General features: G+C 42.4%; 1 protein-coding gene across 1 annotated transcript in view; it reads left to right on the top strand.

The window, feature by feature from the left end:
• The window catches only part of LACTB2 (lactamase beta 2), a 46,197-nt gene that overhangs the window by 26,213 nt on the left and 4,721 nt on the right, over positions 1–15,263 (top strand). The window contains exons 4-5 of the mRNA XM_002710464.6: positions 10,942–11,120; positions 14,950–15,098. Of these exons, the coding sequence (XP_002710510.1) occupies positions 10,942–11,120; positions 14,950–15,098 (328 nt within the window). The remainder of the gene's footprint in view (positions 1–10,941; positions 11,121–14,949; positions 15,099–15,263) is intronic.

Here is a 15,263-nt window from a genome sequence, read left to right as displayed (position 1 = left end):
GAATTATTTTCATACAACACTGAATACTTTTATTAACAGGTTGCAGCAGGTTTAATCAGACAAAAGAAATTATTCCTAACAGCTCTTTAATACCTCACCACCAGAGCAACTATAATATAGTAATTGTTTGCAATATATAAAGCATGAACATGGAAACCATAAAAGCATAGCAGTTCTTAATGTAAGCCATTGGCCTTTCAAACATAATTGCTCCCATTACACTAATATCTCCCATTCTTATATAATATTTTAGTGGGGTTTTTAAAAGGCTTTACAGTTTCAATATAAAATTTTGATTCATTTTTATTTTTTGGCAAAGGAGAAACTCTTCTAAGTTATAATCATTTCAGTTCTCTTAAATACTGCTGTTTAAGAGCTGACTTTTGTTAAATGTATTTTCAGTATCCAGGGAGATAGGCTTATTAGTTTTTTCCATAGCTTTATTACTATTTTCAGGGAATCTTGTAAGATTGGAACATCCTGTACTCTTTTAATAAATTTTATTTGATCATGATATTATGGCTTTTCAGTGATTTTTTTTTCTCTTGGCTAATAATTTAGCTAATATTTTATGATAATATTAGTGAGACTGGGTGATGTATTAGGGTTCTACACAGAGACAGAAGGGGGGGGATTTATTAGGAGAATTGCTCAAATAATTACAGACTTAGACTGTAAGCTGTATGCAAGCCAGGAGAGCTGGTGGCACAGTCCAAGTCCTGAGGTCTCAGGACCAGGGAAGCTGATAGTGTAACTCAGTTTATGGCCAAAAGTCTCAGGACCAAGCAGGATGCTGAAGATAGAGAAAGTCCCATAATCTAGTGAACCTAGAGTCCCAGTGTCCAAGAGAAGGAGACAAAGGATAGCCTAGCTCCAGCAGAACAAAAGAGAGGAATTCATCTTTCCTCTGGCCTTTTGCTCCCCCTGGGGTCCTGGCCAATTGGATGGGGAATCTTCCACATCCAGTACACTGACTCAGACACCAGTCTCCAGCAATCCTCTTCCAAACACACCCAGAAACAATGATTTTACCAGCTCTCTAGGTATCTCTTAATCCCCAAGTAGAGAACCTTTTTTCTGCCAAGGGCCATTGGGATATTTGTAATATCATTTGCAGGCCATACAAAATTGTCAGCCTAGAAATTAGCCTGCTATAGATTTATTGAATTTTTAGTTCCGCCTGTGGTTGCCTTGGTAGAACCAGGCCAAATGATTTTGAGGGCCTTATATGGCCTGTAGGCCAGAGGCTCCCCACCCCTGCAAGTTAATCCGATCAAGCTGAGACCTAAAATTAGCTGCTAAAATGATATTTTTCTCTTTGTGCAAACTTTGTCAGTTTGGAGCTTTGTGAGTTTTTCTCTTTTTTCTGTGATCTGGGATACAGCAATGAAATGATCTGACTTTTAAATATTTGGTAGAATTCTGTGAAAATACTAAGCCTTTAGTTTCTGGTGACAGTCACACATCTTTTGGAGAGAGCTTTCCTATTGCTTATTAACAGTGTCCTGTGAGTTAGGAAGAAGGCAAATTATTTTGAGCTTATTTCTATATACTTCTTTTTGTAGATTTTCTTTTTAATTCAAGTGTTGAAGATATATTTAGATATCACTAGTTAGGTTCATCAACGATTCAGGGAAGAGAGAGACACAGAACTGCTTTTGATGGTACAGGTTTGTTTTTCAGAAACATGGAGACAAATGACAAAGAACAGCTAAAGAATAAAAGTGATTGCCTCTCAGAACAAAGAAATGAAACAAGGTCAGGCAGTATAATAGCAGACCTTAGAAGACTATTTGATTGCTTGCTACATCTTGATATTTCCATTTTAGGGATTCATTCATTTCCCACAGTGAAAAAAGTAGGATTGGGTTTTCTTCTACTACTTAGAGGGAGCATTCCTATCCCCTAGCCTCCCAGGTCATTATGCAGTGTTCACATCATTACAACTGTAGACACCATCTACAGTGGAATCATGCTGTAAACAATGCTTCCTTTTCTGCTTTCCATGCTTCCCTGAAGTTGACACTTACTTTGTTTTACCTTGATACTTTTCTATGTACTTACCATTAATTCAACTCTGATTATGTAAATCAGTCAGGATATGTAAATATATCAGGGATCTCTCAATTTCATCTCACAGAAGAACCCTCCTTCTGAACCTCTTTTTTTTTTTTTTTTTAAGATTTACTTATTTATTTGCAAGTCAGAGTTAGAGAGAGGGAGAGACACAGAGAGAGCTTCCATCCTGGAAGATATACTACCTGGATGGCTGTAACAGCTAGGGCTGGCCAGACCAAAGCAGGGAGTCAAGAGCTTCTTCTAGGTCTCCCACGTGTGTAACACAGGCCCAAGCACTTGAGTCGTCTTCTGCGCTTTTCCCAGGCCATTGGCAGGGAGCTGGATCAGAAGTGGAGCAGCAGGGACACAAACTGGTGCACATATGGGAATGCTGGCACTGCAGGTAGTGGCTTTACCACCTATGGCACAACATTGGCCTTGTAACTTCTTTTAATTTGCTCCAATTTATACTGATTTTCCTCCAGGCCTGGTACTGCTGTCATCCCAGAATTCCCTTCACTCTCATCTAGGGCTTCCCTTTTATCTCTCGTCAATGGTGGATCTTCTATTTCTTATAAACCATAACTTTCTTGGTATTTCCCTACCCCCCTTTTTGCAAACTCATCTCCAATAGCTTCCTAAGAAAGGGTAAATTTTTCTTCCCAAAGAAACCTTTTATTTAAGGAATACAAACTTCATGCACTTCTTAAGTATAACTTTAGGAATATAGTGATTCTTCTCAGCATACCCAGACTCCCACCCTTTTTCCCCCTCCCTCTCCCATTCCCAGTAACATTCTCCACTAAGATCCATTTTTTATTAACTTTATACACAGAATACTAACTCTATACTAAGTGAAGAGTTCAACAATTTGCGCACACACACACAAAGCACCTATTCCTCAACAGTCAAGACAAGGACTGTTCAAAGTCATTACATCTCGAAATTATTTTAACTTCTTTTTTTGGTCAGGGGGTACTCAATTAACTTTAAAGAAGCACCCAAGAATAACATATCTTTTGTGAGCACTTAGACATAGCTATTAACTTATGAGACATAAGAATATCCTCCACTTAATACACTAAAAGGAAATTTTTGAGAACAGGTTTTACTGTTAACTCTCATAATACAACTTGAGGACACAAGTCCTGCAAGGGAAGTTAGTGCACAGTGACTCTGTTATTAAGATAACAATTAACACTCTTAAGTATGACATCAGTGATCACTCAAGGCTTTTGACATGAACTGTCTAGGCTACGGAAGCCTTTTGAATCCACAAACTCCTTCAGTATTTAGCCAAGGCCATAAGCAAATTGGAAGTTCTCACTTCCCTTCAGAGAAAAATACATCCTTCTTTGATGACCACTTCTTTCCACTGGGGTCTTACTCACAGAGGTCATTTCACATAGAACATTTTTTTGCCACAGTGTCTTGGCTCTCCATGCCTGAAATGTCTTGTGGGCTTTTCAGCCAGACCAGAATGCCTTAAAGGCTGATTCTGAGGTCAGAGTGCTACTTAAAATGATTGTCATTCCGTGAGTCTGCTGTATGGCCTGCTTCCCATGTTGGTACATTCACTCCTTTTTTAATTCTGACTATTATTAACAGACACTTAAGATTCTACTTGTCTAAAAGTGCCCTCTTTTTAAAGATTTATTGATTTATTGCTGATTGATTTGAGAGGCAGATTTACTGAGAGAGGGAGAGATAGGGAGAAATCTTGTATCTGTTGGTACATTCCCTAAATGACCACAATGGGGCTGGGTCAAGCTAAAGTCAAGGGCCTGGAATTGCATCCAGATTTCCCATGTGGGTAGCAAGAGCCCAAGCACTTGGGCCATCCTCCACTGCCTTTCCAGGCACAACAGGAAGGAGCTGGATCAGAAGCAGAGCTGCTCCAGTATGGAATGCTGATGTCTTAAGATGCAACTTAACCCACCACCCCTAAAAGTGTCTTTAAAATCTAATTTGACTTAAAGTTTGCTGGGTATAAATTCTGAGTTAAAAGTCTTTCCTTCTCAGTTTTGTATGTAAAATTTTATTTCTTTCACATTAAAACTTCGCCATTGGGAAGTCTGGAACTTACGATTCAAAATCGTTCAGAACTATTGCCAATACTTAATGATATGAGGCAGCTGATTGGCACAACACTTAAAGATGCTGCTTGGGATCCTGCAGCCCATAGCCTTGGGCCTGGTTTGAGTCCCAGTTCTGCTTTCAATTCCAGCTTTCTACTAATCCACAACTGGAGAGGCGGCAAGTGATGGCTCGAGTACTTGGGTTCCTAACACCCACTCAGGGAGATCCAGATTGAGGTTCTGGCTCCTTGCTTTGACCTTGCTCAACTCCAGCTGTTGCAAGCATTCAGGAAGTGAAATCAGCAGATGGAAGTTCTCTCTCCATCCCTACCTGTATGTGTGTGTTTGTGTGTGTGTGTGTATGTCTATTTCTCCACCTTTCAAGTAAAGTGAAAATAAGTTAATAAAAATTTTTAAAATATTAATGACAGGGGCCGGTGGTGTGGCATAAAACCACCACCTGCAACACCAGCATCCTGTATGCGCACCAATTCATGTCCTAGCTGCTCCACTTCAGATATAGCTCTCTGCTTATGGCCTGGGCAAAGCAGAGGAAGGTGGCCCAAGTGTTTGGGCCCCTGCCACCCACATGGAAGACCCAAATGAAGCTCCTGGGGCCCATGCCATGGCTCACTTAGTTAATCCTCCACCTGCAGTGCCGGCATCCCATATGAGCACCAGGTTCTAGTCCCAGTTGCTCCTCTTCCAGTCCAGCTCTCTGCTGTGGCCCAGAAAGGCAGTGGAGGATGGCCCAGGTGCTTGGGCCCCTGCACCCACATGGGAGACCAGGAAGAAGCACCAGGCTCCTGGCTTCGGATTGGTGCAGTGCCAGCTGAAGTGGCCATTTGGGGAGTGAACCAATGGAAGAAAGACCTTTCTCTTTGTCTCTCTCTCTAAATCTACCTGTCAAATAAATAAAAAAGAAAAAATGAAGCTCCTGGCTACAGCCTGACCCAGAATTGGCTGTTGTGGCCTTCTGGGGAGTGAACCAGTAGATGGAAATTCTGTCTTTCTCTGTCTCTCCCCCTCTCTCTCTATAACTCTTTCAAGCTAAATAAATAAATCTTAATAGTGACAGTAGGCAGACTTTTTTAAAGGGAGCCATGACAATAGGTAAAAGGACTCCGGTCTTGCATATAGACGACATCTCTAACAAGGACAAGTTAATAGTCAAGAAACTTGGTGGGTGGTAGTATCAGTGAATGGGAAATTGCTAAGAGAAAGCATTAGAAGCAAAGGATTAAACCAACTTGATAGGATTATTGCTGTAGACAGGCCTGGGTGATAAGAGGGAGTTGGATGCCAAGGGTAGAGTATTTTCCCTAAACAGCCTTAGCAAGATTCTTGTTCCAACTGAATTCTACAAGGACACGGGGAAACTGAAGGTCAAGCCTAATCGCCCTAGAAGGAGAAAGTTTTCCTTTGCCCTCTTAGGGTCCCTGACTATGTCTGAAAAATAAATCTTCCAAAGATTAACAGGAGAGAAAAAAAAAAACCTGCAAATTATTTTGTAAGTTTTTTGTGGCATGGGAGCCTCAGAAATAAAGAGTCATGGAAACAGGAAAACTTGTGTATTTTTATGTGAAGTTTGAAGAAGTAGATGGTGGTGGAGAAGGCTGATTTGGACAAGAGATGTGGTCTGATGGTCAGTGACTGTGCAGGGCCCGGGGAAGATTTTAGCAAGGCCTGTTTGTGTGGCCCTCCTGTGTCCTTGTCTTCAGAGGTCAGGATGTCCCTTCCCTCCGGTTATAGGGAGGGCATCTTACATGAGCCTCTTCCCACCTGCTTCAGAGGAAGGGCAGAGAATTCTTTCTGGCTTTATGACCTGGGTCAGGGAGAAACTCAGGGAGACTTTCTTCTTTCGCAATTTTCTCAACTTCCTCCAGCTTAAAGTATTCCGTATGCCCAGAGGCCATATCTGGGGGTCGTGTGTTCTGAGCCCTGTCATCTGAAAGGACTCAGGGGAGCTTCACTAAAGTTTTGGTCAAAGGAGAAAGTCTTTGTCAATCTCAGGTAAGCCGTTTCAGTCTCAAAACGTGTCCTTCAGTTGTAGAAATTTTTCTTAAAGTTGGTTATTGACTCTTTTTTCTCCTCTGTTTTATTCTATTTCATTTACTAGAGCTCCTATTATTTTGTTAGAAATGTTACACACATTTCTAACTTTTTCCCTCTATTTTCCATCATTTTGCCTTTTTACTATGCTTTCTGGGAGACTTGTTATCCATTTATCTCCTAATTATATTGCATTTTTTCATTTCTTCCCCCACCCATAGTTTCAGTTTTCAAGAGCTCTTTTCATTCCCTAAATGCTTCTTTTTTACTAGCCTATTTTTTTTTCTTCATATTTGCAATTTCTTCTCTTATCTCAGTGAGGACATTATAATCTGTGTGGTTTGGCTTTTCTGTTTGGGAAGTTCCTTCCTTCTTATTTGTTGCCTCCAGATTCCTTTGTGTGCTTGTTTTTATCCACTGCCTTCCATGTGAGAGCTGCTCTCAAGGCATATTTAGTACTCCTGATTATCTTCTGACACTCCCTGATTGTCTTCTGATGGAAGCTACAGAGCGACTGGGAGCTCCTAGAATGTGAGGGAGGCTCTGTGTGGATTGTGAGCAATCTGGATGAACTGTTTAGTTTGAAAACTTTGAACAATGGTGTCTTCAAGTCCTTCCTCCTGAGCTGATAGTTGAAGGTGAAGGCCTGCCGGTCAGCATTGTGGAAGCTGAGTATGGACAGGCAGCTTCAGGATCTACATATGTTCATGTGATCGAACTTTCGCTAGTATATTGTCACCACCTCCATCTGTGTTTTATCCTCAACAAAGATTAAATCTCCAGCCTTTTCCCCTAGTGGGACCGGGCGTACTTATCAAAATGCTCATGGTAGGAAGGGAATCTGAGGATCTGTAAAGCAGATTTTTATCCTTCTGATTTCAGCCATTCCTTCTCTCATTCTCCCTCCACTTCAGATTCCTGTACCCCAAATTTTGAAACTGCATAATTCTGCAGTGTAAATCTCACTGGTTCTCAGTTTTTCCCTTAACCTATTTAGGCTTCGGTTTTCTCCAACCTCTTATCACTCATCTTTCTTTATAACTTCTAATTTTTTGATGATGTAGTCATCCCTGTAGGTTTATACAATTAAAAATCCTTTAATGGTAGTTGTATTAGTGTTTCAGGAGAAAGAGAGAAAAGATGGAGCTGTTTAATCTACCATCTTTAACCAAAAGCCTGTGTTCAATTCCTATATCATAGATACAAATATGTAATTATATTTACCCTGTCCTCCCAAAATATTCCATCGTTTAAAATTTTTATTTAAAATATCTTAGGGGTGGTGTTGTGGCATAGAGGGTTAAGCTACCACCTGCAGTGCTGGCTTCCTATATCAGAGTATTGCTTTTGAGCCCCGGCTGCTCTACTTCCAATCCAGCTCCCTGCTAATGTGCCTTGAAAGATGACTCAAGTGCTTGTGCCCAAGTATTTGGGTCTCTGCCACCAATGTGAGAGACCTAGTTGAGTTCCTGGCTCCTGGCTTCAGCCTAGAAGTGAACCAGAAAGATGGAAGATCTGTCTCTCCCATTCTCTATCAGCCTGCTTTTCAAATAAATGTTTTTTAAAAATACTCCAAGCACATAAAAAGTACTGTCGGGCCCATAAATCCCTGAATATAGTGCAGGGCACATAGAGAGCAATGTATTTCTTTTAAAAAAAATATTTATTTGAGAGGTATAATTACAGACAGTAAGGAGAGACAGAGATAAAGGTCTTCCTTCTGTTGGTTCACTCCCCAGTTGGTCACAGTGGCCAAAGCTGTGCTGATCTGAAGCCAGGAGCCAGGTGCTTCTTCCTGGTCTCCCCCATGGGTACAGGGGCCCAATCACTGGGGCCATCTTCCACTGCTTTCCCAGGCCACAGCAGAGAACTGGATTGGAAGAGGAGCAGCCGGGACTAGAATCAGCACCCAAATGAGATGCTGGTGTCACAGACTGAGGATTATCCTATTGTGCCATGGTGCCAGGCCCCAAGAGAAATGTATTTCTAAAATTAGCTTTACTACTAACTGGCAAGCACTGGGAATATAAAGAGTAAGATGGAGTCTTGCCTTTTGGGAACTCATAACCTTGTAAGGCAAACTGGTAAACAAGGAAACCATGTGAAACTATATAGAAGTAAAATCCAAAGGGTAAGAGTAATACTAGGGCCAGTGTTGTGGCACAGAGAGAGAGTTAAGCATCTGTTTCAACACATCCCATATCAGAGTACAGGTTCAGGTCCTAGCTGCTCTGCTACCAGTATAGCTTCCGGCGAATAATGGCCCAAATACTTGGGTCCCTGCCACCCATGTGGGAGACCAGGATAGAGGTGCAGGCTCCTGGCTTCAGCTTGACCCAGCCCTGGCTGACTGACCATCTGGGGAGTGAACCAGTGGATGAAGATCTCTATCACTCATTCTCTCTCTGTAGCTCTTTCAAATAAGTCTTTTTTAAAAAAAAGTAATACTGAGTTAAAAATGACTAGTACAGAATATTTAGTCGCTATGTGAGAAACAAAGGGATGCTTTGCAGAACAAATTACTTAGAGGGAGTTTGTTGTTTAACTGGTTTACTGTTGATATAGTTATAAAATTTAATGTAAATTAAAATAAGGATTCATGAAATAATTGTCATACTTTTTTAGGATTTATTTTATTTATTTGAGAGGCAGATTTACAGAGAAAGAGAGGGAGAGACACAGAGATTTTCTATATGCTGGTTTACTCCCCGAATGGCTGCAACAGCCAGGGTTGGGCCAGCCCAAAGCCGGGGGACAGGGGCTTCATCTAGGTGTCTCTTGTGAGTGGCAGGGACCCAGGCACTTGGATTATCTTCTGTTGCTTTCTCAGGCCACCAGCAGAGAGTGGATTGGAAGTGGGGCTTCTAGAACTCAAACCTGCACCCATATGGGATGCTGGCACTGCAGGTGGTTGCTTTACCACCTATGCCACAATGCTGGCCCCATAACTGTCATACTTTAAAAATATTTGCTAGAATCTTTTTTCTTAACAAAAAATAAAAATTGAAGGAGAGGGACAGGAATAAAATCTCTTATTTTAATATTTATTTATTTATTTGAAAGATTGACAGGGAGAAAGAGAGGACATCACTGGTTCACTCCCCAAATGCCTACAATAGCCAGGGATAGGTCAGGCCAAAGCCAGGACCCAGGAATTCCATTTTGGTCTCCCACATGGGTAGCAGGAACTTGAGTACATGGACCATCAACTCCTGCCTCTGAGGTTCATTAGCAGGCAGTTGGATTGGAAACAGAGTCGGGACTTAATCTCAGGCATTCCAGTAACCCAGAATGTGGATATTCCAACCAGTGGCTTAACCTACTGCCCCACAATTTCCACCCCTAAATATCTTTTATAGAGTAAACATCAGTAAAAACTGCTTTATTCTTAAATTTTTTTAACTAGAGAAAAAATAGATTAAATATATTTCTTTTAAACTTTTAGATAACCACTACCAAAATAAAAATTTTTATCATTTATTTAGCATGTAACTTCGGGCCAATGATAGTGTTGAACACTTGTCTGAAAAATATTTAATAATGTAGGAAAATAGAATACAGTTAGTGAATGATTCCAAAAATCAGGTACTAAAATAAGATCACAATTTTGTTTTTTCAGTATAAAGTTGCATAGAAAAAAATTTTTAAAAGCGTATTCCTAAATAATAAAAGTACCACCTCTGGGTAATGGAAATGATTGCTGACTTTGATTGCCTGTAAGTGCTTTCTTTGTCTATTTCCCAAATTGGTGGTTAGCTTATTAATTCTAAAATAAAAGAAGTTTGAAAAAGTATTAAATTTGCATTTCAGAGTGAGCAATTTAATTAAAGAGGAGTTTTGGGGGTTTTTTTTTTTGCTTTTTTCTTTTTTTTTTTTTTTTTTTGCTTTTTTAAGATTTACTTGAGCCGGCGCCGTGGCTCACTAGGCTAATCCTCCGCCTAGCGGCGCCGGCACACCGGGTTCTAGTCCCGGTTGGGGCGCCGGATTCTGTCCCGGTTGCCCCTCTTCCAGGCCAGCTCTCTGCTGTGGCCAGGGAGTGCAGTGGAGGATGGCCCAGGTGCTTGGGCCCTGCACCCCATGGGAGACCAGGAAAAGCATCTGGCTCCTGGCTCCTGCCATCGGATCAGCGCGGTGCATCGGCCGCAGTGCGCCAGCCATGGCAGCCATTGGAGGGTGAATCAACGGCAAAAGGAAGACCTTTCTCTCTGTTTCTCTCTCTCACTGTCCACTCTGCCTGTCAAAAAAAAAAAAAAAAAAAAAAGATTTACTTGAAAGAAAGAGTGACACAGAGGGAGGAGGGGAGGGGAGAGAGCAAGCTTCCATCTGCTGGTTTACTCTCCAAATGTCCACACCAACTAGCCAGCCTGGACAAGCCAAAGCTAGGAACCTGGAACTCTATCTGGGTCTTCCATGTGGGTGGCAGGGACCCAAATACTTCACCTATCTTCTGCTGCTTTCCCAGTTGTGTTAGCAGGGAGCTGGATTGGAAGCAGAGTGCCCAAGACTCAAAGGTGCTCCATTATGGCATGCTTGCTTTGCAAGCGGCTGCTTAAGCCACCATGTCATCACAATAACCCCTAAAGGGAGAATTTTCTGATGAGAATTTTCAGTAGGTACAGGGGAAAGGAGCTTTTAACCCATTAGCATCATTTATTTGTGTCTTTTCAAAGATAGAGATAGAGAATAATTTACTCTTCAAAATTTCTTGTAAGCCAAATATACATAAATGTTATTCCCTTATTTTTTCCCCCAGAGTTATATACACACCGGGCCACACGGATGATCATATGGCCCTGCTGCTGGAAGAGGAAAATGCTCTCTTTTCTGGAGATTGCATCCTAGGGGAAGGAACAACCATATTTGAAGACCTGTATGATTACATGAACTCCCTAAAAGAACTACTGAAAATCAAAGCAGATATCATATATCCAGGTAGGTAACTTTTTAAATCTCTTCAAACTATTGCCAAATGATGAGGGGAGTTCCTTTTGGCTTGACTGTGCGTGGATGTGTATTCTGCCTCCAAAATGTATACATGTGGGGCTGGTGCTGTGGCACAGCAGGTTAAGCCATCATCTGTGGGGAGCAACTCGGACTAGACTAAGTTACTGGAATTAAGACTTATTCTATGCATCTGCTCTCCCACAATATGGCGCTGGGAGAGGAGTAAACAACTTCTACACAGCTGCCTCCAGTTCGACCAATAACCTGCAGGAGCTGATCCTGCTCCTGATTGGAGGAGAGCAGTGTACTCGGCGTGTGGGTAGCAGAGTTGGGATTGGTGGAAGAGGACTATAAAGGAGGAGAGAGACAACATGCACCAGGAACATCTAAAGGGAACATCCGGATAACATCTGAGCAGCCCCCGAGAGAGCCGGCCGGTGGTGTGCCGCTCCCCCGCGGAAGTGGGGAAAGTGGCAGGGGGAGCCACCCTTCCACGGAGGTGGAAGGGTCAGCAGCCAACCCGGGAAGGACCAGCAGCAAACCCGGGAAGGGCCGAGCAGACAAAAGAACAGCGCAGGGTCTAGTGTCGTTCCTCCGTGAAGAGGGGGAGCGACAATCATCTGCAGCGCCGGCATCCCATAAGTGTGCCAGTTTGAGTCCCAGCTACTCCACTTCCAGTCCAGCACCCTGATACTCTGCTTAAGAAGGGAGTGGAGCCAGCGCCGCAGCTCAATAGGCTAATCCTCTGTCTAGCGGCACCGGCACACCGGGTTCTAGTTCCGGTCTGGGCGTCGGATTCTGTCCCGGTTGCCCCTCTTCCAGGCCAGCTCTCTGCTGTGGCCCAGAAGTTCAGTGGAGGATGGCCCAGGTCCTTGGGCCCTGCACCCGCATGGGAGACCAGGAGAGGCACCTGGCTCCTGGCTTCAGATCAGCGCAGTGCACCGGCCCGCAGCAGCCGTTGAGGGGTGAACCAACAGTAAAGGAAGACCTTTCTCTCTGTCTCTCTCTCTCACTGTCCACTCTGCCTGTCAAAAAAAAAAAAAAAAAAAAAAAAAGAAGAAGAAGAAGAAGAAGGGAGTGGAAAATGGCCCAAGTACTTAGGCCCTGGCATCCATATGGGAGACCTGGGTAAAGTTTTGCTCCTGACCTCAGCCTGGCCCAGACCTGGCCATTGTGGCCATTTAGGAAGTGAACCAGTAGAGGAAGGATCTCTCTCTCCTTCTCTCTCTGTAACTCTGACTTTCAAATAAATCAATAAAATCTTTAAAAAAAAAATGAATGGCTTGTAATTATCCACCTAGAAAAATCAGTTAACATTTAAAAAAAAAAAGAAAAGAGAATATAGATGTGTGTAAACTGCTTCTTTAAATGACACCACTAGGGGCCAGTGCTGTGGTGTAGCAGGTAAACCTGCCGCCTGCAGTACCGGCATCCCTTATGGACGCCATTTCAAGTCTCGGCTGCTCCACTTCTGATCCAGCTCTCTCCTATGGCCTGGGAAAGCAATGGGAGACCAGGAGGAAGCACCTGGCTCCTGGCTTTGGATCGGGACAGTTCCAGCCTTTGTGGCCAATGGGGGAGTGAACCAGAGGATAGAAGACCTCTCTCTCTCTCTCTCCCTCTCTCTCTCTCTCTCTCTCTCTCTCTCTCTGCCTCTCCTTCTCTGTGTAACTCTTTCAAATAAATAAATAAATCTTAAAAATAAAATAAAACAAATGACACCATTAAGTCTTATCCAACTGTATAGATAAACAAAGGACTAACAGTTACATTAATAACCTTTTATAAAGACAGGAGGATTATTTTTCGGCATCTACACAGCTTTAATAGCACTGTGAAAGGAAATAAGGTTACACTGGAATGGGAACATCAGCTGCAGTCTCTTTTGTTAACTTGATTCCTGTTGTGGAGCACATGTTAGCTGTGTAGCCCTGAGTAACATCTGACATCTGAGCTTTAGTGTCTTAACTGACAAGATTGAAATATCAGTAGCTTCTGTCTCAACTATTAGATGATGTATTTATTTCCATTGTCCAGAAAAGAAAAATGCACCTGTTGTTTCTAGCTTAGATATCACTGCACTGATCCATAGCAGGAATCCCCCCCACCCACCCACCTAAGAAAGACACAGGAGCCAACAGGAAGCGGCAGAATGAAAGATGGCTGGGGTGCTTGATTTTTCTAAGTCCTAACTTGCTGCTGACTAAACAGCCATGAGAAGATCTGTCAGTGCAGCCTCCTGAATATGCTTACTCTCTCTCACAAGGGCCGACTGCTGAGAGCAGGAAACCCACGGCAGGGCTGGGCATTCACTTTCCTGGTATGACATAAAAACAACAGACACTGGTCGATGTTTTTAAAGAGCAGCGTGTAGATGTTCAGTGCATTCACATTTATGCTGCGCTGAAGAGAGGCTGCCTACTAAAGGTGCCTCAGCGCTTGCTTCAGTGACTCCCGCAGTCTGGCCTGTTAGCCGGCCACTGTTTATGTGTCAGTTACATTCCATAGTCACAGCCACCATGTATTAAAGCTGCCACCAGGTAAGGTGCAGGGGCTTTTACAGTTGTCATCCTCCCCAGAATCTGTGCTGCAGTTAGTGGTATCCTCAGTGCACAGCTGGACAAAAAAGAAAAAAGGCTCAAGGAGTTTCAGAGATGTCCTCACTGCCACACGGCTAATGGTATTTGTGTCTAACCAAAGCCCGTGCTGTTACCTAAGAATAGGTTCACGCGCATCTGAATATTTTGTTCTCAGAAATTTGAAACATACCCCTTGCAAACTTGTATGATATACGTATTTGTATTGTCTTCAGGTAAACTTGAGATTAACTTAATCTGGGTTGTCAAAATTTATGAATTACTAGCCTGTCCATCAGATTCTTAAAATCCTGCTCTCTGGCTGGCGCTGCAGCTCAATAGGCTAATCCTCTGCCTGCGCCGCTGGCACACTGGATTCTAGTCCTGGATGGGGCGCCGGTTCTGTCCCAGTTGCTCCTCTTCCAAGCCAGCTCTCTGCTGTGGCCTGGGAGGGCAGTGGAGGATGGCCCAAGTCCCTGGGCCCTGCACCCTCATGGGAGACCAGGAGAAGCACCTGGCTCCTGGCTTCGGATCAGTACAGTGTGCCAGCCACAACAGCCATTGGAGGGTGAGCCAATGGAAAAGGAAGACCTTCCTCTCTGTCTCTCTCTCTCACTGTCCACTCTGCCTGTCAAAAAAAAAAAAATCCTGCTCTCTAACATGAGTATATAATTTTTAATAGATCCTGGTCACTTACATGAAGCTGCTTTTTACATTGCCCCTTTTCAGTCTTTTGTAATTTAGCATAGCATAGCGGTGAAGCTCTACCCATTCTTAGCTGTGTAGCCGTGGGCAGCGATCACCCCCAGTCTTCAATTGCTGCTATACAAAAGGGAACATCATAATAGTCCAGCCATGGGCTTCTGGTAACAGTAGTCTGTACTGAGCTTGAAGAGCAGGGCCTGCAACATTCTGAGCGCTCTCTAAGCATCGCCTGTTGTTACTGTTGTGCTTGCTGTCTTTTATTGTTATATTAAATTGTCACATTTGATAGTTTTTAATGCATACAATAACAATTTATATAAATTGTATTTGATTTAATTCTGTAAAGTTTTTGGCATTGTGAATAATTTTTAAATCTCATATCTGTATGGCTTTCCAAATACTTCATATGTTTGTATTTATTAGTATACTCTTTCAATACATTATATGAATTATTTTTAAATAGCATGATTCAACTTCATTTGTACTTAAAATATTTTCATCTGGTTGAAGTAATTTTTATAATTATTTTAATTCAGGACATGGCCCAGTAATCCATGATGCTGAAGCTAAAATTCTACAGTACATTGCTCACAGAAATACTCGAGAAGAGCAAATTCTTACATTATTTCGTGAGAACTTTGAGAAATCATTTACAGCAAAGGAGCTTGTAGAAATTATTTACAAGGTAATTCTCATCTAATTTTACATAGCCACAAATTTATTAGAATAACTTACTTAATGGACTGTGATAAATTTACCACATCACAGATCAGAACAACTCTTTTTTGTTTTTAAGATTTATGTATTTATTTGAAACGTAGCATCACACAGAGAAAGGGAGATACACAGT

This window comes from Oryctolagus cuniculus, chromosome 6, assembly GCF_051225735.1.
Source record: "Oryctolagus cuniculus isolate XC-2025 breed Fujian yellow rabbit chromosome 6, ASM5122573v1, whole genome shotgun sequence".
NCBI lineage: Eukaryota > Metazoa > Chordata > Mammalia > Lagomorpha > Leporidae > Oryctolagus > Oryctolagus cuniculus.
Note: the sequence above shows the minus strand (reverse complement) of the source record. Positions and strands in the feature narration are given on the sequence as shown.